This window comes from Myxine glutinosa, chromosome 2, assembly GCF_964187855.1.
Source record: "Myxine glutinosa chromosome 2, kmMyxGlut1.1, whole genome shotgun sequence".
In the NCBI taxonomy this organism is placed as follows: Eukaryota; Metazoa; Chordata; class Myxini; order Myxiniformes; family Myxinidae; genus Myxine; species Myxine glutinosa.
In genome coordinates this window covers 55,867,116-55,894,805 of record NC_136262.1, presented here as the reverse complement: position 1 = coordinate 55,894,805, position 27,690 = coordinate 55,867,116, and the positions used below count along the sequence as shown (strand labels likewise).

Sequence of the window (27,690 nt, the reverse complement as noted above, 5' to 3'; positions counted from 1 at the left end):
GTCTATGTTGCGGTGCCATAAGGGACAAAGGATAAATTGCCAAGGGTAAGACGTACAAGCGATAATTTATCCTTATTCCCTTAGCTAGTTAACATGCCTTGCCCCCTCATGACGGGGACAGATATACAACTTATCCGACATCCGGGCTAAACAGGTCCTCTACTTATTACATGGTGGTGGTTCCTCTTCTTCACGACAGCCGGAGCATGATACCTACACAACTCTACCTGGTCTAAAGTATCTCTACCCCACCGACATAACAATATTGTTACGGTGGCTGGAGCGGAATCCCACTCCCGGGACCAATGTGTTGTGGTGCTCGGACAGGAATCCCGCTCCTGAACACCGAATATGTTACGGCCCGGGGTTCGGGTTTACTATGAGGAGGTTAACCTCCGTTCCTTCCCGAATTCACCGGACCTGGGGCTGCTGCGGACGAATAATTTCATGCTTAAAAAAAAAAAAAAAAAAACCACCTTTAGAGGCCATTTTTCCCCGCAAGCGGGGGTTGGCCTTTTTCGGGAACTGTGGTTGTTGTTGTTTTTCGGTCCCCTTTTTGAAGCAATGTTTTACGGCCGGATGCCCTTCCTGACGCCAACCCTTTTTGCCGCCTTTAACGACGAGCAGGGAATTACCAGTGAACTGGTACTCAATTTGCCGACCTCGGAAGGATGACAGGCTGAGTCAACCCCCCTGGCGTTAATTCAGCGATTGACCGGGATTCGAACCCAGGATCCTAGGATCCTAAGCCGGCACCCTAGCCGCTAGCCCAACACCAGGGATAACTTAGCAGGTTGCTAATCAGCAACTACGAACGCTGATTGATCCGACGCCGATTGATCCGTCGCGCGATTGCTTACCTGTACCACGTGAAGGTCCCAATCGGAGAACGCACCGTACCCTCCGGCGGTACACCAATTTATATGGCCGAGTATAACTGTTGGAAACCGGGGTAATGCTAATTCCCTTACGGCCGATTGTTAACCTGGGTGCGGGCAATGGCGGATCAATGGAGGAAAAGACATTCACGGACAGAGAGAAAAGGAAAACGTTTTAACGATTTGATTTATTTAGAAATATTTACAGTGTAATTATTCAAGAGGAAAGAAAAGGGACAAAAGGCAGAAACTTAGCTTATTGGACGCCTTACTACAATTACTACAAATAAACACTACATGGGTCCAGCACACATTCTTCATGGGGTAGAGGGAGTGGAACGAACAAACGTTGGAAACCTAATAGCACAAAGGCGACGATGCTCTGGATGCCTCTCCTCACGACGCATCTGCCCCGGTGTCGCCACCGAGCAGCACGAACAGGTAATGGCGATCCCAGCAGGGATAGGCAGGTGAGGTCGATCGTCAGCACGGCAGAGTGACCCAGGCCAAGAGAGAACCACATGTGCTATGTCAACAATCCAGGCCCAAGAGTGGAGCACAAGTGCTCAGTGGCAAGATCAACAATGTCACAGGCCGAAGAGTGTGAAAAACATGCACACGTGCAGAGGGAACAAAGTCCAGCAACCAAGGGAGTCTAATCACACGTGTAGAGGCCTGTGAGAGAGTCTGGCCTAGAACGGATGCACACGTGCAGAGGGTGAGTGAACCCGGCAGAGAGGGAGAGACCATACAGGTAGGTGTTAGGTCCACAATGTCCAAAAAACAAGAGTGCAAAAACGTGTTCAATCTCCCTTTGTTTACCCTCGCCAAGGATGGGGGGAGAGGGGTGGGATCTTGGAGGTGTCCTGGCTCCCTATTGGTGGAGCCCGTTACTCCGCCCCACAAACTCCCCCAAAGTTACTCAGGCCCTGATTGGTGGGTTTCTGAGCCTGGACACCTTGGTGTGCCTTTGAGCCTCGTGCATTGCCTGGTAAATTATCCCTTACTAGCAACGGTACCCGCCCTATGGGCGGGGCTTCAATTGGGAAGCCCAAATGAAAAGGCAAAATATCAGAAATTGAAGGCTTTTTTTATTTGAAACTATTCATATAAACATCCGTTGAATCATATCACACACAAATCATCAAAATCGAAATAGTACGTGACACCCATTTTGAAAAAAGATTGAATTCTGCTAAACGTAAGCGGCCGCTACACGTCTTTCTCAGTCGCACGTTTATGTGTGAAGAGTGCGTGCCAAATCTGTAACATGGAAGCGGCCGCTACACCTGTTTCTCAGTCGCTTTGCACATGCTGCCTTGTTACTTCGGAGCCGCACGTTTATATAGGAAGAGTTCGTCAGGAGTCGATCTACTCTCTCCTGGTACGTAGAATTTCAACAAAAGTACATCACTGTTCATATCGGTAAATATTATTCCATCGTGTTTGGAAAAACTGGAAAATTGGTAAAATTTGAAAAACAATATAACCTATTTTACTTCAGGGGGCCCTAGGATTACTATCCCAAAAATATTGTTGCGATCGGTTCAGCCATTTTTGCGGTACCTTCAAACGGACAGACGGACGGACATTTGCAGAGGGTGAGTGAAAGTCATTTGGAGAGTCAGAGTGGTGATGTCATTTGGTGAATTATAGTGAGATGAGTGGAGGACCTATCTTTCCTTTCCCCAATGCATAATGACATAATAACCCAAAATAAGGAAAGGGACTAAGATAATGGTCTGCTATTAAATAATTATTCTAAGGGACCTGTATGGTGGTTGCCATTACCTTTTAGTGGTTTCCCAAAACCGCAACAATATCATATAAAAGTAGTGAATCACAAAGTCTTTCTGCACTAACTTCCTCACAGAAAATACACAGGTTCTTGCTCCCTGCAGGTGCCTGACGCTTAGGACGATGCTGATCATCCAAATCTGATTCCTTTCACCTTTTTGCTCGAGCACGTTCCAACATTGAATTATGAAATTCCTGGTAGCATGTTTTATGCCACAATGCCTTGTTGTCCAGGAGTACTTGTGCCATTACCTCTTTAAAGCCGATATTCACTGATTAAGATTCTATAATTCTCAATTCAGTAACATTTTAAAATAACTGCACTAAAAATAACTAAATGCCTGATCTGTAATAGGACTGCATAGGCTTTCAGATGCCTTCTTCTGACAGGTGCTACAATGGGAACAATCAATGTATCCATCCATGTTTATGAACGCCAGAAAGCGGAATATGATGTTCATTCGCCAAGCACTTTGTTGTTTGAAAGAGTGGATGTCGAGAAACGTGCTCTGTTCCACAACCGTTTTGAAATCCACAATGACTTTCCACATTTAGGCAATTTGATTCCAAAAACAACGAGAACTGCGAGCAGTGATTATAGGCTTCCAGGCAAAATGGCCACCATACCACGTGACTGATGATGTCATAGTTCATAGTCATAGTTTTTCCACATGGGGAGTTGATCATACATATGAAATTTCATATTGATCCGTTCAGCGGTTCTGGAGAAAAAGATGTTTAAAGGTTTTCCTTGAATCCAAGATGGCGGCCAAATCACATGACTGGTGATGTCATAGTTTGCAAATATTTTTTCCCATCGGAATGTAAACATGTTTCAAGTATTGTATCAATCGGAAAAGCGGTTTCAGAGAAATAGGTTTTTTATCTTCAAATCCAATATGGCTGCCAAACCACGTGACCGATGATGCTTTTTTCTCAACTTTTATCCCCACGGTTAGGTGATAACATTTGTAAAATTTCGCATTGATCCGTTCAGCGGTTCTGGAGAAGATAATGTTTGAAGTGTATGATGTCAAAGAAAATGGCAGCCAATGTAAGTCAAAATTGCAAAAACAAAATTCATGATGCACTGAAGTTTCATTGGTATATATATATATATATATATATATATATATATATATATATATATATATATATATATATATATATATATATAACCACCTTTAGAGGCCATTTTTCCCCGCAAAGCGGGGGTTGGCCTTTTTCGGGCACCGTGGTTGTTGTTGTTTTTGTTGGTCCCCTTTTTGAAGCAATGTTTTACGGCCGGATGCCCTTCCTGCCGCCAACCCTGTTTGTCGCCTTTTTACGACACACACGGAATTACCAGTGAACTGGTACTCAATTAGCCGTGCTCGGAAGGATGACAGGCTGAGTCAACCCCCCTGGCGTTAATTCAGCGATCGACCGGGATTCGAACCCAGGATCCTAAGCTGGCACCCTAGCCGCTAGCCCAACACCCATGCGCAATGCCAAGCGTTGGCTGGAGTGGTGTAAAGCTCGCCACCATTGGACTCTGAAGCAATGGAAACGCATTATCTGGAGTAATGAATCACGCTTCACCATCTGGCAGTCCGATGGACGAATCTGGGTTTGGCGGATGCCAGGAGAACGCTACCCGCCCGAATGCATAGTGCCAACTGTAAAGTTTTGTGGAGGAGGAATAATGGTCTGAGGCTGTTTTTCATGGTTCGGGCTAGTCCCCTTAGTTTCAGTGAAGGGAAATCTTAACGCAATAGCATACAATGACATTCTCGACGATTGTGTGCTTCCAACTTTGTGGCAACAGTTTGGGGAAGGCCCTTTCCTGTTTCAGCATGACCAGGCCCCCATGCACAAAGCGAAGTCCATACAGAAATGGTTTGTCGAGATTGGTGTGGAAGAATTTGATTGGCCTGCACAGAAGCCCTGACCGCAACCCCATCGAACACATTTGGGATGAACTGAAATGCCAACTGCGAGCCAGGCCTAATCGCCCAACATCAGTGCCCGACCTCACTAAGCTCTTGTGGCTGAATGGAAGCAAATCCCTGTAGCAATGTTCCAACATCCAGTGGAAAGCCTTCCCAGAAGAGTGGAGGCTGTTATAGCAACAAAGGGGGGGGGACCAACTCCATATTAATGCCCATGATTTTGGAATGAGATGTGTGATGTGTGTTGGGGTGTCCACATAATTTTGGTCATGTCGTGTATATTTTATATATATATATACATTTTGTGCTCACCTTCACTCCTTCATTCCTCTTTTCTCCCGCCTCTGGAACAAACTCCCTCACTCTCTTCAATCGCACTCCTCCCTCCAGGTCTTTAAAACAGCTGTTCACCACCATCTCTTATCTTCCCCCATCCAAAACCTTGATCTTTTCTACCCCTGCTAATTCACCCCAGATAGTTTTTTGAAATTCCAACTTCTTTCCTGGAAGTCCTTGCAGTGTTCATATGTTTTATACCTCTCCCACCTCCCCCCAAGCCTTCTCCCTCCCACATTTCTCCCGATGTGCCTGCTCTCAAATGTTGTGTTTGTGTCCTTCCCCCTCACTCCCCATCTTGTCTACCGCTCCCCTTATTTTGTGTTTTATGTGTCGGTTTGACTTTTTGTGTGATTAATGTTAGCTCTTTCACAAGCCTCGATCTTGTATACAAAAAAAAATAAAAAAAATTTGTCTACAGTTTTGTACAAATCCATCCATAACTTTTTGAGATGTCCTGCTCACAGACAGACAGGAAAACAAACACAGCCTCCATTCACCTTCGGTGGCAGAGGTAATAATTCTGTTATTCAGTATGTTGTTTGCGTTGAAAATTATATCAGCATTTGTTTGTATATACAGTAATACCCTGGGTTACGTCGTCCCCTTTTGCGTCGTTTCGCAAATTTGTCGTCACGTTGTTAATGCCACTTCTCTATATTCCTCGTCTCAACTCACAGCGTTTTAAAAGCCATACCTTGTATTCTTGAGCGTTTTCAGAACTTACAAGACAGATAATCTCCATATCTCCGTGTGTTATTTATTGATTTCTCATCAGCCTTTAACACTATGCAACCATTTACCCTTCTGAAAGTGTTGAGTAACCTGTGCCTGAACCTCCATATCATACTCTGGGTGGAAAGCTTCTTACGAGACCGTCCTCAGCAGGTGAGAGTGAATGGTAGCTTATCAAAGTTATCAATCTTGAATACTGGTGCTCCACAAGGTGGTGTATTGTCACCTCTACTGTTCAGTTTGTACACCAATGGATGCGTGGCTCTTGAAGAAGTTTGTAACTTTATTAAGTACGCAGTCAATACCTCCATTGTTGGCTGTCTTTCCGATCAATCATCCTTTGTATCGTACATCGATGAGATTGACACATTGAACAAGTGGTATGAGGACTTTCGTCTTACTCTGAATGTGTGCAAAACTAAAGAGATGATTTTGGACTTTCGGAAAGGTCACAATCATGAGCCTGTAACCATAAATGGTGATAAGGTGGAAATTGTTAGCAAATTTAAATACCTGGGCACCATTATTGATAACAAGTTAACTTTTGATGGAAATACTGATGCTGTGTACAAGAAGTCATTGCAAAGATTGTATCTTCTCAGGAAGTTGAATTCATTTGGTGTTAGCTCACGTGTGATGCGGATGCTGACAAATTCCTTACTGATCAGTGTTTTGTCATTTAATTTGATTTCCTGGTACAGTTATCTTAATGTGCGGAATAAGTCACGATTGAGAAAGGTCATTACACTGGCATTTAAAGTGGGTGGGCCTTCAACCAGTCTGGAGTCTCTATACTGCAGGTGTGTACTGATGAAAGTCATTTCTTGAACGGACTTTTTGAAAAACTGCCATCAGGGAGACGCTTTCGTGTAAGGAGGATGAAGAAGAACATTTTCAAAAGGTCATTTGTACCATGTGCAATTCAAATCCTAAATTCAAATTCCTAGCCATTTTGCTGTTTAGTCCATCTTCCATATTTTATATTTATTTGATATATTTTTATTTCGTTTTCTTATTTCCTTTGTGTTTTATGTTTTAATGATGGTCAACTTACGGTGTCACCAAAGAATAATTTCCCTGAATATGGGACAATAAAGATTTATTATTATTATTATTATTATTATTATTATTATTATTATTATTATAGAGATTCCAGAATATGTCATGAAAGTACCAAATTTGGAGATGGCAAATTCACGAAAAGAACTAACTGTACTTTGCTACGCACTTAAAGAAATGTACTGCACTGTAGATTGGCTGAGAGACATTGTAAAAGAGTTATCTTAGAAGATGTTATTAATCAAATGGATTACGGGATTAAGTTTTTTGTTTTTTTTTCCCCAATCAATAAATATTCCCATGTTCATTGAAGGAGGAAGAAGACGTTCCACCACCTTTGACCACTTCCGGAAGAGGTTTATTTTTATTGTTTTTAAATTCTATTTTTGACACTGAAAATCATACTTGTGAATTGAAGAAAAATGCTTATCATTTTATACAGTTGTGGCCAAAAATATTGGCACCCTTGTACTTTTTTCAAATAACTCACAATTTTCTCTAAAAATAAGTTGAAATTGACAAAAAGTATTTGGTATCCACAATTCTTTATTTCACTGTTAATATTACAGAACCTTTGTTTTTGATTCAGAACTTAATATATCCTTTTAAATCAGAAAATAAAAAGAAATTGCATTGACAAAATTATTGACACCCTCGACTTAATATTTGGTAGCACGGCCTTTGTACAAAATAACTGCAGTCAAGCACTTTCTATAGCCATGAATGAGCTTCCTACACCTCTCTACTGGCAGTTTGGCCCACTCTTCTTGTGCAAACTGCTCCAGTTCTCTCAGATTTGAAGGGTGCCTTCTCCCAAATGCTGTTTTCAGATCTCCCCACAGGTGTTCAATGGGATTTAGATCTGGACTCATTGCTGGCCACTTCAAAACAGTCCAGCGTTTCTTGAACCATTCCTGGGTGCTTTTTGAAGTGTGTTTGGGGTCATTGTCCTGCTGGAAGACCCATGACCTTTGACAGAGACCCAGCTTTGACACTGGGTTGAACATTGCGCTACAAAATATCTTGGTAATCTCCTGATTTCATGATGCCATGCACACATTCAAGGCATCCAGTGCCAGAGGCAGCACAGCAACCCCAAAGCATCACTGAACCTCCTTCATGTTTGACCGTAGGGAAGGTGTTCTTTTATTTGAAGGCTTCATTTTGTTTTCCATAAACATAGAGATGATGTGTGTTATAGAATCAAACTCAAACCTCTTCCAGAATATAAGGCTTTATTGAACTAGATCTGGAGTAATCCTACAATGTAAAGAAAAACATCATAAGCTCAAATAAAGATAACGACCAATACATGTCTCAACTTAAACTTGCGCAAGCAGTGGAGCACATACCGAATATAGCGTAGCAACAGCGCCACAAGAGTTGCATGATACTGTCGAACTACATCCCCCGAAGCAGCCCCATCATTTATATCACCCCTTCAAGGTCATCCCTTCATGGTCGCTCAGCTCTCCACACCGAGCGGGACATGACATCCTTTCGAGACATTACATCATTTCAATACAATGTGCTTTACCAAAAAGTTCTAATTTGGTCTCATCTGTCCACAGGACATTCTCACAGAAGGATTTGGCTTGTTCAGGTGTGTTTTGGAAAACTGTAGTCGGGCTTTCTTATGTCTCTTTCTCAACAGTGGGGTCCTCCTGGGTCTCCTACCATAGAACCCCCTTTCATTGAGTTGGTGAGAAATGGTGTGAGTTTAAACTGTCGTACCTTGTGTCTGAAGGTCAGCTTGAATCTGTTTGGTAGTTGATCGAGGTGCTTTCTCCACCATTCGAACAATCCTTTACTGCAATCTTCGATCAAGTTTTCTCTTGCAGCCACATTCAGGGAGGTTGGCTACAGTGCCATGGGCCTTAAACTTCCTGATAACATTGCGTGTGGTGGACACAGGAACATTAAGGTCTCCAGAGATGGACTTGTAGCTTTGAGATTGTCCATGCTTGGCTACAATCTTGTGTCTGACATCCTCAGACAATTCTCTGGTTTTCTTTCTTTTCTCCATGCTCATTGCGGTACACACAGTGACACAAAACAGCAGAATGACTCCTTTTCAATCTTCAAACTGGTTGAATGAGTGATTTTTATATTGCAGGCACCTGCAACTCACCATAGGTGAGTTCAATTCCAAAGTAAAGCAGAATCACCTGCTTGAAATCTAATTATTTCTAACAACTTCAAAAAGGTGCCAATAATATTGTCCCGGCCATTTTAGGATTTCTGTGTGGAATAAGCTTAGATTTAGTAATTTTTAAACCTTTTTTTTGTTTTGTTCCACTGCAAACCAAAGAAATGTGGATACCAAAATATTTTTTATTTCAACAGTTTTCTGGAAGAAATGGTGCATTATTTGAAAAAAGTGCAAGGGTGCCAATATTTTTGGCCACGACTGTATATTTTCTATGTTAACCTGGTTTAATGACGTCATTATGGCCTCCAACGGGTTTTTTTATTCATATTTTTGCAGCCGAGGATTTTCTGAAAGTATGATCCCATATGATGTTTTGGTGAAATGATGGGACTTTTGGTCGGCAGGTTATGATCATTTCACTAAGCTACCTCGCTGCAAGTGGGATATACAAGCTGATTTTGAAAATGTATGTGGATGTAACCTCAATTAGACATGATAAACAATGGGATTTAAGTATTTAGGGTATCAGTAAATCGATAAGGTATTAATGCAGTACAAGCATGTTGGACCCTATGCCTTCCTGGTTTTAGGTTTCCCTTTGTATCTTTGCATTTCCATTCTCACTTTCTGGATAATTATTCCAACTTGAAACTTTGTATATGTACTCAACATTGGGGACGCATGAAATATATGACGATTTCTTTGGATTTGACCCCCTGCTCCCTCACCTGGTTCGTGAAAGTTCACAAAACAGAGGATGTTTTAACTCCAAATTTGATATTTGTTCAACCCTGGTGAAACTTTCTGCCATCCATCTTTCAACTTTGTTTTCGGTGGAAAGTGTGGGGATTTGCGATGGCGTACCATCGACTTTGCTCTAGCTGCTGCCCTATCATTGTGTCTCTGCTATCTTGCTATTCCATTGCAAATCGTATAAATGTATCTATTATACTGTCTCATGCCATACATGCAAGTAAGAGTTTCAAACGGTTTACTACACAAGGAGGAATCGGAGCGTCAGCATCATTTGTAACTGCCCTACTTTATTAAATCCTGTACAGGTGCTCTTCCACGAACTGCTTGCGATCCGAGATGCATGTATCAAGCTTGAGAAGGACTACCAGCCCGGTATCACATACGTGGCTGTGCAGAAGAGACACCACACTCGTCTTTTCTGTGCCGACCATAATGAGCGGGTATGAGTATATTTGTGTGCCGCATCCTCCTGTGAGCTATATAAAGTTGTGAGAATGTACCTGGCAACCTATTTGGGTTCTGGATGATGTCATGGTGTGTGCACGCATGCTGTTTTTGTAGATCGGAAAGAGCGGAAATATTCCAGCAGGCACGGCAGTGGACACTCGCATTACACACCCCAGCGAGTTTGACTTTTACCTCTGCAGCCATGCTGGCATTCAGGTGAAATTTCGCAGAGTGTCAGCTTGCTTTGATAAGGCCCAATTTTCAATTTGTCATGCACATCAGATGGGGAGAAAATGAGGGTGTTGCCCTGGAAAACTTTGTTTCAATGTAAGCATTGCAAGAACAAATGGTATCCATGTAGGCATTGCAACAACCAAGATCGTGACATTCATCATGGCGTGACATTCACCTTTGGGTGGCCCCGATATAAATAAATGTACATCGACTTTTCCGGATCCACAGCACATTGCACCACCATGGCTGACACACTGGCCAGACAGAGCGTGATTGGCGTGGTATCACATGTGACACATGTATGTGCCTCTGTCATGGAAAATCTCTACCTAGCCCCACGCACAAACAAGGTCTGTCTTGCCTGTCTACAAATTACATAGGCTGCCTCCTCAGTGTCACATTTTAACGAACAACTTACTCTGATAGGTCCCTGTTACATGGCAATCTAACCTACTGGAAACAAATGGACCACAGTACAATTGACAGTTTAGCTATGGTCCCACCCCCTCGCCCGTTCCCCTCTCACCCACCCTTCTACGTAACAATATCTTGCATATTTGTTTATGGGACCACAAGATAAATTGTACGAAATTTTTGGTTCTACATCCGCAAACAGGAGGTGTGTGTGTGTTATGCACAGCTGCTGCTGACTTGTATTAATAGGAAATGGTGTGGAAATAGATACATCTCATGGACTGATATTTCTCGTATTTCCTATATTTTTGTGAGTGCTCTGCATCCAGGAACACAACATTTATGATTAACCATTTTGAAATTGCCACTCTTTTGTTTCAATGCTGAAATTTATGTTATAATAATAATTATATTCCCTTACAAGGAACTTTTGATGCAGGAGGAAGCCATTAGGCCCATCAAAGCCTGCACTATTATCACCAACCTATGGTTGTTTATCTGTGCTCTATCTCTTTTTAAGTGCTGAACGTCAAGCAAGAAAGCAGCAGGTACCATTTTAATAAGCCTTTGGTATGACTCAAATGGGGTTTGAACCACCGACCTCCCAGACTCAGAACGGACATTCTAACCATTATGCCACCGAGGCAGCTTGTATAACCATGTACTGTGATGGTTGGATTATTTAATTAGTTTCAAATTTAATTGCTTTCATTGCACATTTTAATTATTTATATTTTATTATATTGCACACATATCTTTACAATTGAATTCTTGCTTACGTTTTCCCAAAAAAGTCATGTACTCATTTTACTTTTAAAAAAATGCAATCCTTGGAGTTTCAGATACATACGTACATACAGCCTTAGAAAGTCGACACACCCTTTCGATTTTTTCACCATTTGTTGCCATCGTCTGGAATTAAAGTGCATTAAATTAGACCTTTTCACCTTTATTTACACATCGTAACCCACAACTTCCAAGTGAAAAACAAATTCTCCAACTTTCAGAAAATTAATTAAAGATGCAAAACTATAATATCTTGTTTTTTTTTTTAACCCTCTGGAGTCTACAAGCCGATTCTATTGGCTTGTCTCTAATCTTGTCTCTAATGTCTCTAATCTTGTCTCTAATGTCTCTAATCTAATAATGTCTCTAATCTCAAATTTGAATGCGGTTAGAGCCGATAAATTTGGCTTGTAGACATTTCGGCGCATGCGTGAAGCCTGGTGTTGGCTTAGCGGTTAGGGTGCCGGCTTGGGATCCTAGGATCCTGGGTTTGAATCCCGGTCAATCGCTGAATTAACGCCAGGGGGGTTGACTCAGCCTGTCATCCTTCCGAGGTCGGCAAATTGAGTACCAGCTTGCTGGGATGAATGATCCCGGTGTGTACCCCGGTTTAGAATAGGTGCCGTATCCCTGCGTACCGTATCCCTGCGCATCGAAGAGGTGACCAAGGGTTGGCGTCAGGAAGGGCATCCGGCCATAAAAACATTGCCTCAAACAGGGAACCATGATTGTCATGGGGCCCGCAAGGCTAACCCCCGCTCTAGCGGGGAAAAATGGCCTGAAAACGATCATTCATTCATTCATTCATTCGTGAAGCCGATAGAATCGGCTTGAAGACTCCAGAGGGTTAACATTGCCACAGTTTTTTTTTTTTTTGTTTGTTTTTTTTACTCCTGAGGCATCAGGCCAAAAATGGCGGTTCTGTCGCGCGCGAGATGAAAGGCTGCGAGACGTTTAGCTGACAAAAAAACACGGGTTTATTCCAGAACTCACAAAACATGCAAACATGACCAAGAAAATTCAACAATAACGATTTTAATGTAAATAAATGAAGGAATGAAAATATCGAAATAAAAACTAAGGTAAATTAATTTCATAACTGAGATGTCTCCTCACACTGACACAAATATGAACACACAGGGGAATACAAAATAAAATAATATGTCCCGTTTTAGTGCCGGCACTTAGCTTTGCGTCCCAAATGGCCCTCTTGAGCGAGTGGTGACGATTGCCAAGTTCAGGCCTCTCGCACTGGAGTGCTCCAGAGGGCGACACTTGACGAAAACCTGCACGTCCAGGCAAGTGGTTAAGACTTCCTCCTCCTCATCGCTCGCGGCCTCCTCCGCCTCACTCACAGCCTCCCCCTGCCTCACTGGCGGCCTCCTCCGCCCTTCAAAGAGACCGGGGCCAAAACCTCCCTCAAAATGCCAACGCAGCAAATCCTCCAAAAGCACGCACACCTTGCACCAAAATGGCCAGCGTCTTGTCCGCTCTAAGAGGGAGATCGACTGATTTCTTCTTCACACCTCAAAAGCCAATCGGGTCCCTCAGGGCGTAGCCTGCCGGCTTTCCTCTCCACCCCCTAATTCCCCGCCTCACTCATGAGCGGGGCCTGCCCCGACCGGCTCTGTTCGGCTTCTTGCCAGCGTGGTTGTGGTCATTTATTTGTGGCTTTCATGGCCGGCTGTGGTAAATGTAATTTAAAGGTGGTGCAAAAACGTAAGAGAAAGATTACAGGGGGGTAATCACGCACTGGGGAAAATTATCCTTAATCCCTACCACTAATTAGCACTGCTTCACCCCAATGTGAAGAACATTTAAACAATCTTAAGTTACAGTTTTCCTACTTAAGTACATCGAGATTTCTCCTTCGCATCCACGGTCCATGCTATAATCATACAGTGCTACCTTTCCTATGGGATCCTTTTACCTAAACCCCCCCCCCCTCCCACCCCCTCACCCTCCATAAACGTAACAATACAATACATTCATACATTCATACATACGCTGCATTATAGTATGATTGTCACATGATATGGTGTGATGTGATGTGATGTGATGTGATGTGATGTGTCATGTGATGTGTCATGTGACAATCATACTATAATGACAATCATACAAACATATTCACTTATGGAACCCAGGTGCCGGCCAACAGGTGACCTCACCCATCACAAACCAATTGGCGTGATTGCACCAAGCAAATAATTTACTTAATTTGTTGCTGGTTACGTGATTCCATAATCCAAACATTTTTTTTTTTCAAATATATACACACCTCTAAATTATATTTCACCCTAACCAAAGTTTGTAAATCACCCCTACTAAATGATAATGACATTATAAACTTGAGCAATAAAAGATCACTCGTTCAACAATCCACGAGTCATCAATACAATGATTAATTTTGCAGGGATACAAAAATGATTATATTCTTAACTATACCTGTAGTTATTCTTTTGTTTTATGCATTTCCTCAGGTGTTTCAGTGAAAAAGATCTGATCACATTAACCTAAATGAACCACCCCTATAAGTAGATTAGCCCTTGTGAGTGAAATTGCAAAATTTCTCAGGTGTTTACCGTATACCATAAATGTTTGCACTACCTCGGTAGCAATTATTATAACTTCCTTTCTGTGGTGGCGCCACTTTTTAACCACACCACTACAGGGTACCAGTCGCCCATCACATTACCACGTGCTCTGGGATGACAATCGCTTTTCTGCGGACGAGTTGCAGGTGCTCACTTACCAGCTCTGCCATACGTATGTGCGTTGCACACGCTCGGTTTCCATCCCAGCGCCTGCCTACTATGCTCGCCTCGTCGCCTTCCGGGCACGCTACCACCTCGTGGACAAGGAGCATGACAGGTCTGCAAGTCCCAAATGTGTTTGCATTTGGTAAAATCGGGGTGAGATTTAGCAATTTGGCTTGATCTGTGACTACCTATCCACGTCTAATTATTGCAAGTGTGTGCATGTGTGCACTTTTATTTCCTAACTTGACTCGACTGAAAACCATCCCCTCGGTGCTTGGGAATATACAGGGTGTTTCAAAAAGAGTGATACAACTTTAAACGTTTATTTACAAAGAAACAGAAACCTCAGGAATGTGAACAAAACATTTCTTGAAAGCTTATGACATGGTATTTTCTATCACTGATTGCTTTTGCAATAAGTCTCTGCTAGAGTTAGTGAGACGCCAAGGTCTGAAATTGGCATTTACACAAAATCCTTGTAATTGAAGCTCGATGTGTGCCCCTCCATGGTTCAGACAGGTTTTGATCCTGACTCCAAAGTTCTGTCCAACTTTCCTGTAGGTCTCATGTAGCACTGTCTGGAGGTAGTCTGACACCTCCTGCTTCAGATCATCCAGTGTGGCAGGGTGCTTGACGTAGACAGAACCCCCCAGAACCAGTAGTCCAGAGGGTTCAATTCTGGGCTATGGAGTGCCCAGTCATAAGCGGTACCCGGGGAAACGAGGCGGTTTCTGAAGAGCTGCTGCAGGAAAGTGATTGTGTCACCAGCTGTATGCGGGGGTGCACCATCCTGCATAAACCAGGTCATGCTGAGCTGGTTTGGTGTGACCTTTTGGGCTAGATCGTTATGGAACTTCTGGAGCACGGCCCAGTAGCGCTCACCGTTGATCGTCACTATCCTGCTGTTGTCATTCTCAAACCAATAAGGCCCTAGCATTCCCCATCTGGCATTGAAGGCACAGAAGCATGTGACCTTAGGCCCTTTCAGGTACCTCTCAGTGATCTCCTCACGTGGTTCTGCGCCCCAGAAAAATGTTGTTGTGGTTGTTGATGGCACCGTTCAAGTGGAAATGGGCTTCATCACTGAACCATATCAGGTTAATCCAGTTTGGGTACTGCTCCATCCTGTCACTGAGCCAATTGCACATATCAAGTCTCCTTCTCATGTCATCTTGACTCAGTTTATGTATAATTGAGATGATGTATGGGAAAAGCTTCAGTTCCTTCGTGAGAATACTGATACCCAGACTGAGGTAGCCAGACTGATGTTGGTTTGATGCCCAGCTTCTGGGAGCGCCGGCAGTGGGACTTCTTGGGACTGACCACTGCAGAATCCCGCACGGCGTAGATGTTGGCTTGGCTCTTGGTTACTGATGCTGGCCTGCCACTGTTGCCCGTGCTCTGGTTGTGCACTGTACCCTTGTGCTCAAAATGTTTCACAATACGTTGAATGGCACAATTTGTGGGTCCATCACGTGTTCTGAGGTCGTATTCTTGGGAGAACCTCCGGCGGGTGTCGACATATGATTTAGTCTCACACCACAGAGCCACCACTTTTGTCTTCTGCTCCACTGTCGTTGGCATAGTTGGGCTATTGAACTAGAAATCCCAGGGAACAAATACCATGATAACACCACCAAACCCTGAAAAGGAAAACGGTCTAGGTCAAAAAACAAAGAAATGGCAGGAAGTCAAAGTTGTATAAATCCTTTTGAAACACCCTGTTGTGTCAGGATTTGAAATCTAACCTCAGATCTACCTTATCCATAATCTGTAAATGCAAACTAAATGGAAAAAAAAATCAAAAACGAGCACAAACAATCACAACCAATTTACATTTTATTTCATTACTATTTTGTATCTATTTGACTTTGTAAACAAAAATGCACCTTGAAGCCAAAATGTCTGTCACTGCCAAAGCTTAGGGAAGCAGTGCAGACAGGAGGATATTTGGAGAAATGTGATCTTGACTGTCACCAGAAGTCGGCCACGACTTGACAGAACTAGATAATCAGATTATAACCAAATACAACCTCAGTGAATCTACCGGTAGCTTGTGTGGAGGAAGCCATCTCTCATCCGTGTAAATCCACGTATAATTTACTGGAAACATAACGTGATTTTTCACAGCCAGTCAAACTGCTCCCACAGGAATTATCTGAAGTTTCATTTGTTGCTTGATGGTGCATTTTGCATTTGAGGATGGAAAGTGAATACAATTAATTTTATCAGATCAAGTGATTCTCACTTTTTGAAATCCAGGTTTAGTGTCATTTTAACTTCCTCTCATTGTCCCCCGTCGCACCGCTGAGCGAAAGGGGGACTATGGCTTTCCCCTGCGTGCGGGCATGCGTAAGCGAAGGATCGCATTCGAATTTGGTGTGTGGGTGCAACCCACGTCAAAATCCAAGATGGCCACCGCCATGTATGTTTGATGCCATGTATGTCTGAACCTTGTGAGCTGAATATCTTGAAAAATAAGCGAAGTACGAACTTCTAATCTGGTGTGTGGGTGTATCTAGGCATAAGGAAGAACGCTATTGAAAATTGGGTCGCCACGTCAAAATACAAGATGGCCACCGCCATCTTTGTCTGAACCTTGTGAGATGAATATCTTGAAAAATAAGCGAAGTACCAACTTCTAATCTGGTGTGTGGGTGTATCTCGGCATAAGGAAGAACGCTAATGAAAATTGGGTCGCCACGTCAAAATCCAAGATGGCCGCCGCCATGTATGTCTGAACCTTGTGAGATGAATATCTTGAAAAATAAGCGAAGTACCAACTTCTAATCTGGTGTGTGGATGTATCTCGGCATAAGGAAGAACGCTATTAGAAATTGGGTCGCCACGTCAAAATCCAAGATGGCCGCCGCCATGTATGTCTGAACCTTGTGAGCGGAATATCTTGAAAAATAAGCGAAGTACCAACTTCTAATCTGGTGTGTGGGTGTATCTAGGCATAAGGAAGAACGCTATTGAAAATTGGGTCGCCACGTCAAAATCCAAGATGGCCGCCTTGCGTCTTCCACTTTGTCAACTTGCATCACTTCACCGACGGGGGACCTAGGCGTAACGCTTGTTCTCTTTTAAATAGTCAATGTTTTTGGAGCTACGGTTGATCTTGTCTTCATCCATGCAAGTGAAAACATCTTAATTGTATCGTGAAAAATGCTGACTGGTTGAGCATTTGATGGTTGTATTGATTTCATGGATTGTCGAGGATTTTCTGAGAGCCATTTTGACTAGAGAAGCTTTTTTGCCGCTGTTCCATTTGGAGACATCGAATTGGGTGGGCTGGCATGACTGGCATTCCCCTTTTAGGGGTGGGCTGGCATTGCTCAGAGGTTTCTAACATGTAGAGAGGCTGCCTGATACTACAGGTAGCAGTGTAGCTGCCGACACTGCTTTTAGCAGTGGGCGGTTGTCTTTCACAGACCAAATAAAGCTTAGTTGCATTTTAACTTTCATATCTTGGTTCCCGGTTAGGACCCAAATCCTCATTAACTGGCTGGTTGCGTAGCAGGTACTCTGTATTGGTCATGGACCTTGCAGCAAATGCTGCAGTGGCACATGGGTTCATGGTCACCATTCCAGTTAAGAGGTGCTATTGCATAGTGTGATTTACTGGAATGTATTGTGTGGTTTACTCCCGGTTCCTTCCCCACCAGTGCGGAAGGCAGCCACATCTCTGGGCAAAACAATGGGCGTGACACGATGGCCTTGGCGAAGGCCGTGCAGGTCCACCAAGATACCCTCCGCACCATGTATTTTGCTTAGCCCTGCAGCCAGCACCCTGCACTTCCACTCTGCATCACCAGCGGAATCCAACATCATTATCATCCCAGCAGTGCGCCCATGTCCTGACGATCGATGTGCTTTGCCATCGATCCCAAGGAAGCTGGGGCCATAAGGAACAAAGCCACAAACACAAGGGAGCCTTGGATGGCCAAGCAGGTTTTGAATCTATCTTCCAAAACAAGTGGAGATCTCTCCGCCAGCCACTTGGGCTGATCTGTCCAATTCCTTTGGTAGTGGTCCATGCTTGTTTCGTGCGTAAATGTTTTTATCGGTTTTAGGGGATTTTTTTTATTTTAAATAATACTATTTATGCAGTTTCTTGCGTAGAAGATGCCTGACACGGGTGAGGTTTTCAACTTAGCCATTTACCTTGTCACCATCTTCACAATCACTTTTTCAGTGTTGTATTTTAATTATTTAGAAGGATCCATAATAGTGCTTTGACATGAGTTGTGGTTTATTATTATTATTGTTATTATTAATATGGTTTGCAATTATCGTTACACTGTTCTTACCAGGGATCGCAGGATAACAATTTAAGGATGTTATTTTTATACCACTTCTTTGTCTTCTTTTTTTTTAAATCTTTTTTATTTTTTGCCTTCGGTTGCCAAACAGCACCCTGTAAGTTGGGAATGTAATTTATTCCTCTCCACTTGTAAGATGGATTCCCTATTCACGGCTCTCCACAATATGATGCCGTTTGGTTTGGTTAAGGGATCGTCTCAGAACTGGGAGCGCCAGCCCTGAAGCAGTTTGCTCTCACCAGCCGGAGACTCGGAAACTGAGGATGGTGCGGAAAATGGCTCAACACTGTTATTCAACTCAAACACTGTACTGTATACTTTAGGTGTAAGGCTGCCAGCCCTCATTCCCAACAGCCGTGCTCATGAGGCTCATTTTTCCAGGTACATTTTCTGTCATGGAGCTCAAGGCAAATATCAAATTCTCCCAAAATGTAAAGGCACATTACGTACAATCACAAATTTTGTATAAAAAAAGAAATTTTTATACGGTCGTTAGTTGTTTTTTTTTTGTTTTTTTTTGTTTTTTTGCTGCTCGAGCTTTGATGCTGTGTATTTTGAAACAGGCAACCTATGTTTTGATCCCAAGCATGTTCTCTCCAACTTGGTTGGTTGTCATGGAGCACGGTGCAATTGTCCCCTTTTATTCGAGGTTGGGTCGGCGTTTCTTCCAGCGGCACAGTGCCAGAAAGGTGTACGTAATACATCTTGTATAGCAAGCGCGCATCTATTTCATCCGGGGCCTACTTAGTTGTGCTGCAAATCAGGAAGCTTTTAAATGCATTACAATTACATGTCTTACCGTTTTTTATTGATAAATTAACATTTTTCAATCACCAGGTTGAATTTTTGTTTCTGTTAAATTGTGTGAGCTTGCTATACATTTTACTCTTTGAAGAAAGTGAAGCTTGCTTTTGATAAACTAGTCTTTGGGAGGGACTGGGTGGTGGGGTGCATGGTTGGGACTGGGTGACGGGGTGCATGGTTGGGACTGGGTGACGGGGTGCATGGTTGGGATTGGGTGACAGGGTGCATGGTTGGGACTGGATGGAGGGTGCATGGTTGGGACTGGGTGGCAGGGTGCATGGTTGGGACTGGGTGGAGGGTGCATGCTGGGGCAGGGTGCATGGTTGGGACTGGGTGACAGGGTGCATGGTTGGGACTGGGTGACAGGGTGCATGGTTGGGACTGGGTGACAGGGTGCATGGTTTGGACTGGGTGACAGGGTGCATGGTTGGGACTGGGTGACAGGGTGCATGGTTGGGACTGGGTGGCAGGGTGCATGGTTGGGACTTGGTGGCAGGGTGCATGGTTGGGACTTGGTGGCAGGGTGCATGGTTGGGACAGGGTGCATGGTTGGGATTGGGTGGCAGGGTGCATGGTTGGGACTGGATGGAGGGTGCATGGTTGGGACAGGGTGTATGGTTGGGACTGGGTGGCAGGGTGCATGGTTGGGACTGGATGGAGGGTGCATGGTTGGGACTGACTGGATAGCAGGGTGTGTGGTTGGGACTGACTGGAAAGCAGGGTGCGTGGTTGGGACTGACTGGATAGCAGGGTGTGTGGTTGGGACTGACTGGATAGCAGGGTGCGTGGTTGGGATTGACTGGATGGCAGGGTGCGTGGTTGGGACTGGATGGATAGCAGGTTGTGTGGTTGGGACTGACTGGATGGCAGGGTGCATGGTTGGGACTAGGTGACAGGGTGCATGATTGGGACTGACTGGATGGCAGGGTGTGTGGTTGGGACTGACTGGATGGCAAGGTGTGTGGTTGGGACTGACTGGATGGCAGGGTGTGTGGTTGGGACTGACTGGATGGCAGGGTGCGTGGTTGGGACTGACTGGGTGGCAGGGTGCGTGGTTGGGACTGACTGGTTGGCAGGGTGCGTGGTTGGGACTGACTGGGTGGCAGGGTGCGTGGTTCGGACTGACTGGATGGCAGAGTGTGTGGTTGGGACTGACTGGATGGCAGGGTGTGTGGTTGGGACTGACTGGATGGCAGGGTGTGTGGTTGGGACTGACTGGATGGCAGGGTGTGTGGTTGGGACTGACTGGATGGCAGGGTGTGTGGTTGGGACTGACTGGATGGCAGGGTGTGTGGTTGGGACTGACTGGATGGCAGGGTGTGTGGTTGGGACTGACTGGATGGCAGGGTGTGTGGTCGGGACTGACTGGATAGCAGGGTGTGTGGTTGGCACTATGGGTAACGAGGTACGTGGTTGGCACTATGGGTGATGAGGTACATGGTTGGCACTATGGATGACTATGTATGTAGTTGGCACTATGGGTGACTATGTACGTAGTTGGCACTATGGGTGACAGGGTACGTGGTTAGGACTGTAGGTGATGGGGTGCATGTTTGGGACTGGGTGGCAGAGTGCATGGTTGTGATTGGTTGGGACTGGGTGGCAGGTTGTGTTGTTGTGATTGGTTGGGACTCGGTGGTAGGGTGTGTGATTGGGGAGTATTGATTATGATGAGGTCATTAGGTATTTTAAGTATGGAAACAAAATGAATTTTGCTGTTGCTTGGTACCCTTGTTTTGGTACGCAGGTATTTTATTGTATTTTTTATTTTTTATTTAAATTGCTGACATTGGTAGGGACCTCTTTCCTCCTCTCATCATTTTTCTCTGAAAATCCATTGTTTTCTTCTCTGCTGTCACAGTCCATCACTCGTCTTTGCTCGGCTTAGCATTCCTTGTTGTCCTTTCACCTTGACCCTAACATGATTTTGATTCAAAAAGACCCTTTTGATCGTAAGATGAACTCTACTTTGAAGTTGATCCCACCCCTCCATCTCACGCAGCAATTTTTTGCTCGTCTTGCACATCGACGGGACACCTTTTCTTGTAAAGAAATTTCGGTTTTCGTTGTACCGGAGTAGTGTTTGTTTGTTTTTGTTGTTGTCGCCCACCCCTCCTCCAAACCTGACCCTGTAACATGTACCCAGCAGCGTATTTTTTTTCTCGTTACTTCATTATAGTCCTATCACCGATGCCAGCAATGCTCCGCGTGAATCGCGTTCAAATCAGAAGTTGTAACGCTCCGTCTCTGCCGAATCGCGTTTCTGTATTCGTACTTTATTCGTCCCCGGAGACAAATTGCAAGCGTATCTCGCCTGCGAGTCTGTTTACTGACTGTTAACCAGGGTTGGCTTGAAAACTTGACTTCAGATTTGAACTTATTCTTGCTTTGTGGAAGTTTCAAAGTTTTATGCATCACACATGTTTCTCTTGTGTCGATGGCTTGTACATTTATAGCGAGGTTTTTTTTTTTGGTTTTCCTCTGGATATTAAAGAACAGACCCTGCGTAGTTTGGTTAAGCTAAGTTAATATGCAATAAGCTGAAAACAGTCTATGGAATATATATATATAGATATATTATTATATAGATTTTAAAATGTGGGAATTGCAGTGCATTATCATTAATACTGTAACGGAAATGTATTCGGGTGCCTAGAATAAATGTTTTGTCCATTCCTTGTCCTCTGAAGCATCCAGGTATCTTATGCCAATCGTCCGACAAAGCTAACGTGCAAGGATCATGGTGCCCTGAGTTTTTGGATGTAAATCAGTCTGGCTCCAAGATGTTTAGGATTGTATATGACATGTCGAATTGATTGTAAATGGTTTGTCTGTTTTCTCTCCCCTTTCTGCCCCTTTCTGGAGTGATTTGCGCGCCGTATCGCTAAACCCCAGTTACCCGACCGTGCGATGCCACCCTCCTGGCTTCATTGTCGCTTTGCCAACCACCGGCGGCACGGGGTCTTTTCTGTAAACGAGTCACATCACTGAAACGGTGGAGGGAGGGTAAACGGGGAAGGCGATGGTGAGATTCTAACGACAACCTGATTGCTGCTTTTGTTTTTTTGAGGGAAATGCTACATCGCACACGACACAACTCTGACGTGCCCACCTGCACGGACAGAGAGCTCTGACGTGCCCACCTGCACGGGCAGAGCCGAGCTCGCATGCTGCTGTACTGGGCGCTCGGATTTTAACTTGGAGCTAGAGGACGAGTCTGCGAGGCCGCCATGGGCCCCTCGCTCGGCCACACGTGCGCTTTACACCGTGTATGCAAGCTAGCCATGCCAGTACCTTGTAATACGTGCCTTTTGTAGAGGAATCTGATCTCTCACTCGACGTAGAGCTTCCATCAACGTACAACGGGCCAACGTCACATCTGTTTGCTAGAGTTTTATAGACTCTAAGGTCTACAATAGAATAATGTATTTTATACTTTATTCCGATTTTTAAGGACATTTTTCCTCTTCACTAATAACTTTGATCAACCGTGCTCTTTTTAAACGCTATACTTTGGGGACGATGCCAGCCTAAGGACATGTTTTTGACATAATGCTCGACATTCGAATCGTGGTTCCTTTGCCTTTCACTGCATTAAGTTTTGAAAGACGATTTTTTTTACGATGAGCGGTTCAAACAGCTGTTGCATTGTGAGTAACTGTAGGCAACTTGCTTACAGGTTTATTTCCAGTTGATGTTTCTATGGATTCATGAATGTTGCTGTAATCAGATGACCAGAAGTTGTTGTTTTTGCTGTTTTATTTCCCATCCATTTGTTTCCATTGGACATGTCGTGTTTTCGTTGTTGCCGCCAGTGGATTTTTATCGCCCCGAACACCACGATGCTTGAGACATTGCCTTCATTTGGTTCATATGTTCCCACTGTACCATTCCCTATCCCCCCATGGCACCATGGGTAACTTTCATGCTCTGGGTGCCCTGTCAATGTAGCTTGTACAGCATGCTTGATGTAACGGGACTCCAAAGAGCTTTCTTTACATAATGGACAGACACATTCGAACAATATGACCAAAAAAAAACCAGCTGTCTTTGGCCTGTCCGCTCGCTTGCAGCACTTGATGTTTGTTTTGACTTCTGTTTGTCAAAGGTTTTTCCTCGAGCAATATAAATCGACGGGTTAGAGCTCCCCCTTTGCCCCCCACCGAACCCCCTGTGCCAGGTGTAAGAATTGTATTGGGATGGGTTGTTATTGGATTGTGCCTGAACTTGCTGACTGTCCATACAAAATTGGATGCCAGACTTTGTGCATGTGAATGATCATGTTCATACGAATCGTTGCAATTCAAACTCGCTTCGTCACTTGCTGAGCTGTCTGCAAGTTGTGGACAAATTATGTTTCATTGACAACAATATGCCTGATAACCCTTTATAAGAATAAATTAATTGCCTTGATTTCCCCCTCCCCTTTCTGATTGTGATTTCACGTTGCTTTGTAACGCACATCCGTGCTGCCACCTTCATCGTGTACTTGTATATGATGTCTGTATCGCCGTTTTAGATGTTATGCGTGCTCAGATTCAGGATAAAGATGTTTTTACCAGCAATCTCCGTTTTGATTTACTTTCCCATGTCATTGTTGCAGTGTTCACTTTAGTTTCTATCATCCCCTCCCCCCTCCAAAAAAAAGTTTCATTGTCTTTTACTATATGTAGGCTCATGGAAGTCCAAGACTATGCAGGGTATAAGTTGATGGTGGGGCAGTGGGACACCAATCTAATATGAGCAGGGGAATTAACAAACAAGAAAAGAGGCTGGCATGAGATGTGGTGCATCCCTGAATGAAGAGCTGCAGATAAGGGGGTTGAACAGGTTCACTGATGGATTGAGGTTTTCATTTTGAACATAGCCCCGCTCAATTTCATTCGATGGTACACAAGGATTGCACAGAAAGAGAGAGAGCAAGAGCACACGAGGATCCCCCTGGAAAGCACACAAAGATTCCCTTGGGAGAGAGAGAGAGAGAGAGCACACAAAGATTCCGCTGGGAGAGAGAACAAAAAAGGATCCCCTCGGGGAGAGAGAGAGAGCACACAAGGATCCCCCTGGAGAGCACAAAAGGACCCCCTAGAGGAGAGAGAGAGCACACAAGGATCCCCATGGGAGAGAGGGAGCACACAAGGATCCCCCCAGGAGAGAGAGAGCACACTAGGATCCCCCTGGGAGAGAGAGAGAGCACACAAGGATCCCCCTGGAGAGCACAAAAGGACCCCCTAGAGGAGAGAGAGAGAGAGAGAGCACACAAGGATCCCCCTGGAGAGCACAAAAGGACCCCCTAGAGGAGAGAGAGAGAGCACACAAGGATCCCCCTGGAGAGCACAAAAAGGACCCTCTAGAGGAGAGAGAGCACACAAGGATCCACATGGGAGAGCGACATTGTGAAAGGATCCCGCTGGAAGGAAATCGGTGTTTACTGTTTTGATAAGATGCAAAAAGGTTGAACAATGGGGGGCATGGCTCACTTTCTAGTTTTTAGTCAAATAACACCAGGACAGGTATGTATGGCCCATATATTTACTACGTCTGCATTTGTAACGGAATCCCCTTCCCATTCCTCATTCGTATCCTTTTACACATCTACTTTCTTTCACCTCTCCTCCATTCTCCTATACGTTTACCTCTTCTCCATTCTCCTATATGTTTATCTCTTCTCCATTCTTCTATACGTTTACCTCTCCTCCATTCTCCTATATGTTTACCTCTCCTCCATTCTCCTATACGTTTACCTCTCCTCCATACTCCTATACGTTTACCTCTCCATTCTCCTATACCATACGTTTACCTCCTCCATTCTCCTATACGTTTACCTCTCCTCCATTCTCCTATACCATACGTTTACCTCCTCCATTCTCCTATACGTTTACCTCTCCTCCATTCTCCTATACGTTTACCTTTTCTCCATTTTCCTTTACGTTTACCTCTCCTCCGTACTCCTATACAGTATACGTTTACCTTTTCTCCCTCCCTATTCTCAATTTCGATTTTATTTTGTCATAATCGTCCTCAAAATCCAGCCGATGGTGCTTACGTATTATATAGATTGTCCTTTGTCTACTCGACAGGAAGTCAAGGAATCAGATCAGGTGCAAATTGTTGTCATTAAAGGTAGCTCACGTTGTGGTTCACATTGTAGCCATAGTTCAGCTGTTAATCACCTGGACGCGGAGAGCACGAAATTAACGGTTACGTGCTTATATCGTTACCATGGTAACCGGTAAACATCGGTTGGTTTATTCCTCGGTGTCGAACCTGTCGTCGAGCTTGAGCACGTCCTGCCTTCATTTTTACCGATCTCAGGTGAGTTTTGTTCAGTGAATGTTCATCCTTGTTATAAACCGTCTTACTAAACGGGGACGGGCAACGTTAAATGCCCAAGTTACCTGATCCGTGTGCACTCCTAATCGATAATGAGAACTCGTGTCCGTCTTTTGAACGAGTTGTTCACCTTTTCTAACGTGAAGGTTGTCGTCGAACTTGTTTTATAAATCGGCGAATCACAACGATCGAACATGAAACGAGCAGCACTTTAACCCAACCACGTGACAATTGCAATCCGTTAACTTTGTTGACTAATTCACTTTTGCTTGTAAATGTTCACATATAGGTCTCATTTTGAATAGCGACTTGTCACGGGTTTAAACTAGAACGCCACTCAGTAGAGCGCATACTCCCGCCGTGGGTCAAGTTGGAATAGTACGATTTCACAAAAATTTGAGGGAGTAGTTCAGTGACAACACAAGACAGACACTGCACAGATATATATTTGGAATATATAGAAGATAATGTTGAAAAAAAACAAGGCAATTTCACTTACATTTTCGGATTCAGCGTTCAATTCTATATAAGTGAGTGTATTTTGAGGCATGTGTGACTTCAAATAAAATTGTAAGCAAGGAAAAACGTCCGTTTCATTCCTTAGGGATACAACATGGAAAACTGGCCCAAACGTCAAAACAAAACTCGCTCATTTTAGGTCGTACAAGCTAATGCGACCACTCATTCTTCTGGGAAGAATCCCGTGCACATGCTGGTCACACTTATAAGTCACCTAAGTCTTTATAAGTTCATCAAATACTCACACCGCGATTGACATTCGCTGAGGTAAATGTTGATATCTCTTCTGAGGTTAAAAAAAAAAAGAAAACAGTTTTAAAACATTATACGTATCAACCGATACATTTTATGAAACGGGGAAACCTAATACATACTTTGGTGGTTTTAAAATGACAGAATATGTCTTTATTAGAAAGAAAAAAAAGAACCTTGAAGACGACGCTGCTAAAAAAAATACACCGCTCTAACGCATAACCACGAGTTTAAACTACATTTACAACAAATATGAAAACTATTTTCATATCACAATGTTAAATATAGAATATATAGAGCATAATGTTAAAAAAAAAAAGAGCCCTATCTTCCAATGGTAAACAATCCTTCAAAAAATTCCTGGATCCGGAATAATATCCTGAGCTTCACCAAAAACTAATCAATTCTTCCTTATCCCAAGGGCAATCATCCCACCAACTTTCATCCAAATCCGTTAAGAACTTTTCCAGATATATTGTTCACAAACACACGAACCCCCACACACACACACGGGCACGATCGAATGCATTACTTCCTGGCAGGAGTAACTAGACCGGCACTCGGTGGAGAGCATACCTCCACCTGATTGGCCATATCACTCAATGGTGAAGAATCACTTTTTAAAAATTCTACTAGCTGGATCCGGATCTTCACCAAAATTGAACCGATTCTTCCTTGTCACACACTCAACCAATCCACCAAGTTTCGTCCAAATCCATCCATAACTTTTTGAGATATCCTGCTATGTATAGTTTTTGGTCCCATCTCCCAATGGTGAAGAATCACTTAATAAATTAAATAATTATCATATCTGAATCCATATTCAAATCTTCACCAAAATCGAATATATTTGTCCTTGTCAGATATCCAACCAGTTCACCAAGTTTCGTCCAAATCCATCTATAACTTTTTGAGATATCTTGCTATGTTTTGTTTTTGGTCCCATCTCCCAATGGTAAAGAATCACTTAATAAATTAAATAATTATCATATCCGAATCCATATTCAAATCTTCACCAAAATCGAATATATTTGTCCTTGTCAGATATCCAACCAGTTCACCAAGTTTCGTCCAAATCCATCCACAACTTTTTGTGATATCCTGCTATGTATAGTTTTTGGCCCTCTCTCCCAATGGTGGAGAATCCAAGATTTGAATCGACCTCTGTGATCT

General features: G+C 43.7%; 1 protein-coding gene across 2 annotated transcripts in view; it reads left to right on the top strand.

Annotated features, from left to right (window-relative positions):
* The window catches only part of LOC137421782 (protein argonaute-1), an 88,673-nt gene extending 70,037 nt beyond the window's left edge, over positions 1-18,636 (top strand). The window contains exons 16-19 of one of the 2 annotated variants that reach the window (XM_068108177.2): positions 9,950-10,084; positions 10,206-10,307; positions 14,197-14,396; positions 17,953-18,636. In XM_068108177.2, coding sequence (XP_067964278.1) covers positions 9,950-10,084; positions 10,206-10,307; positions 14,197-14,396; positions 17,953-18,061 — 546 coding nt within the window. In that variant the 3' untranslated portion in view covers positions 18,062-18,636. Of the gene's footprint in view, positions 1-9,949; positions 10,085-10,205; positions 10,308-14,196; positions 14,438-17,952 lie in introns of both variants that reach the window. The other variant, XM_068108176.2, reaches the window with a different exon arrangement.
* The last annotated feature ends 9,054 nt before the right edge of the window (positions 18,637-27,690 follow it).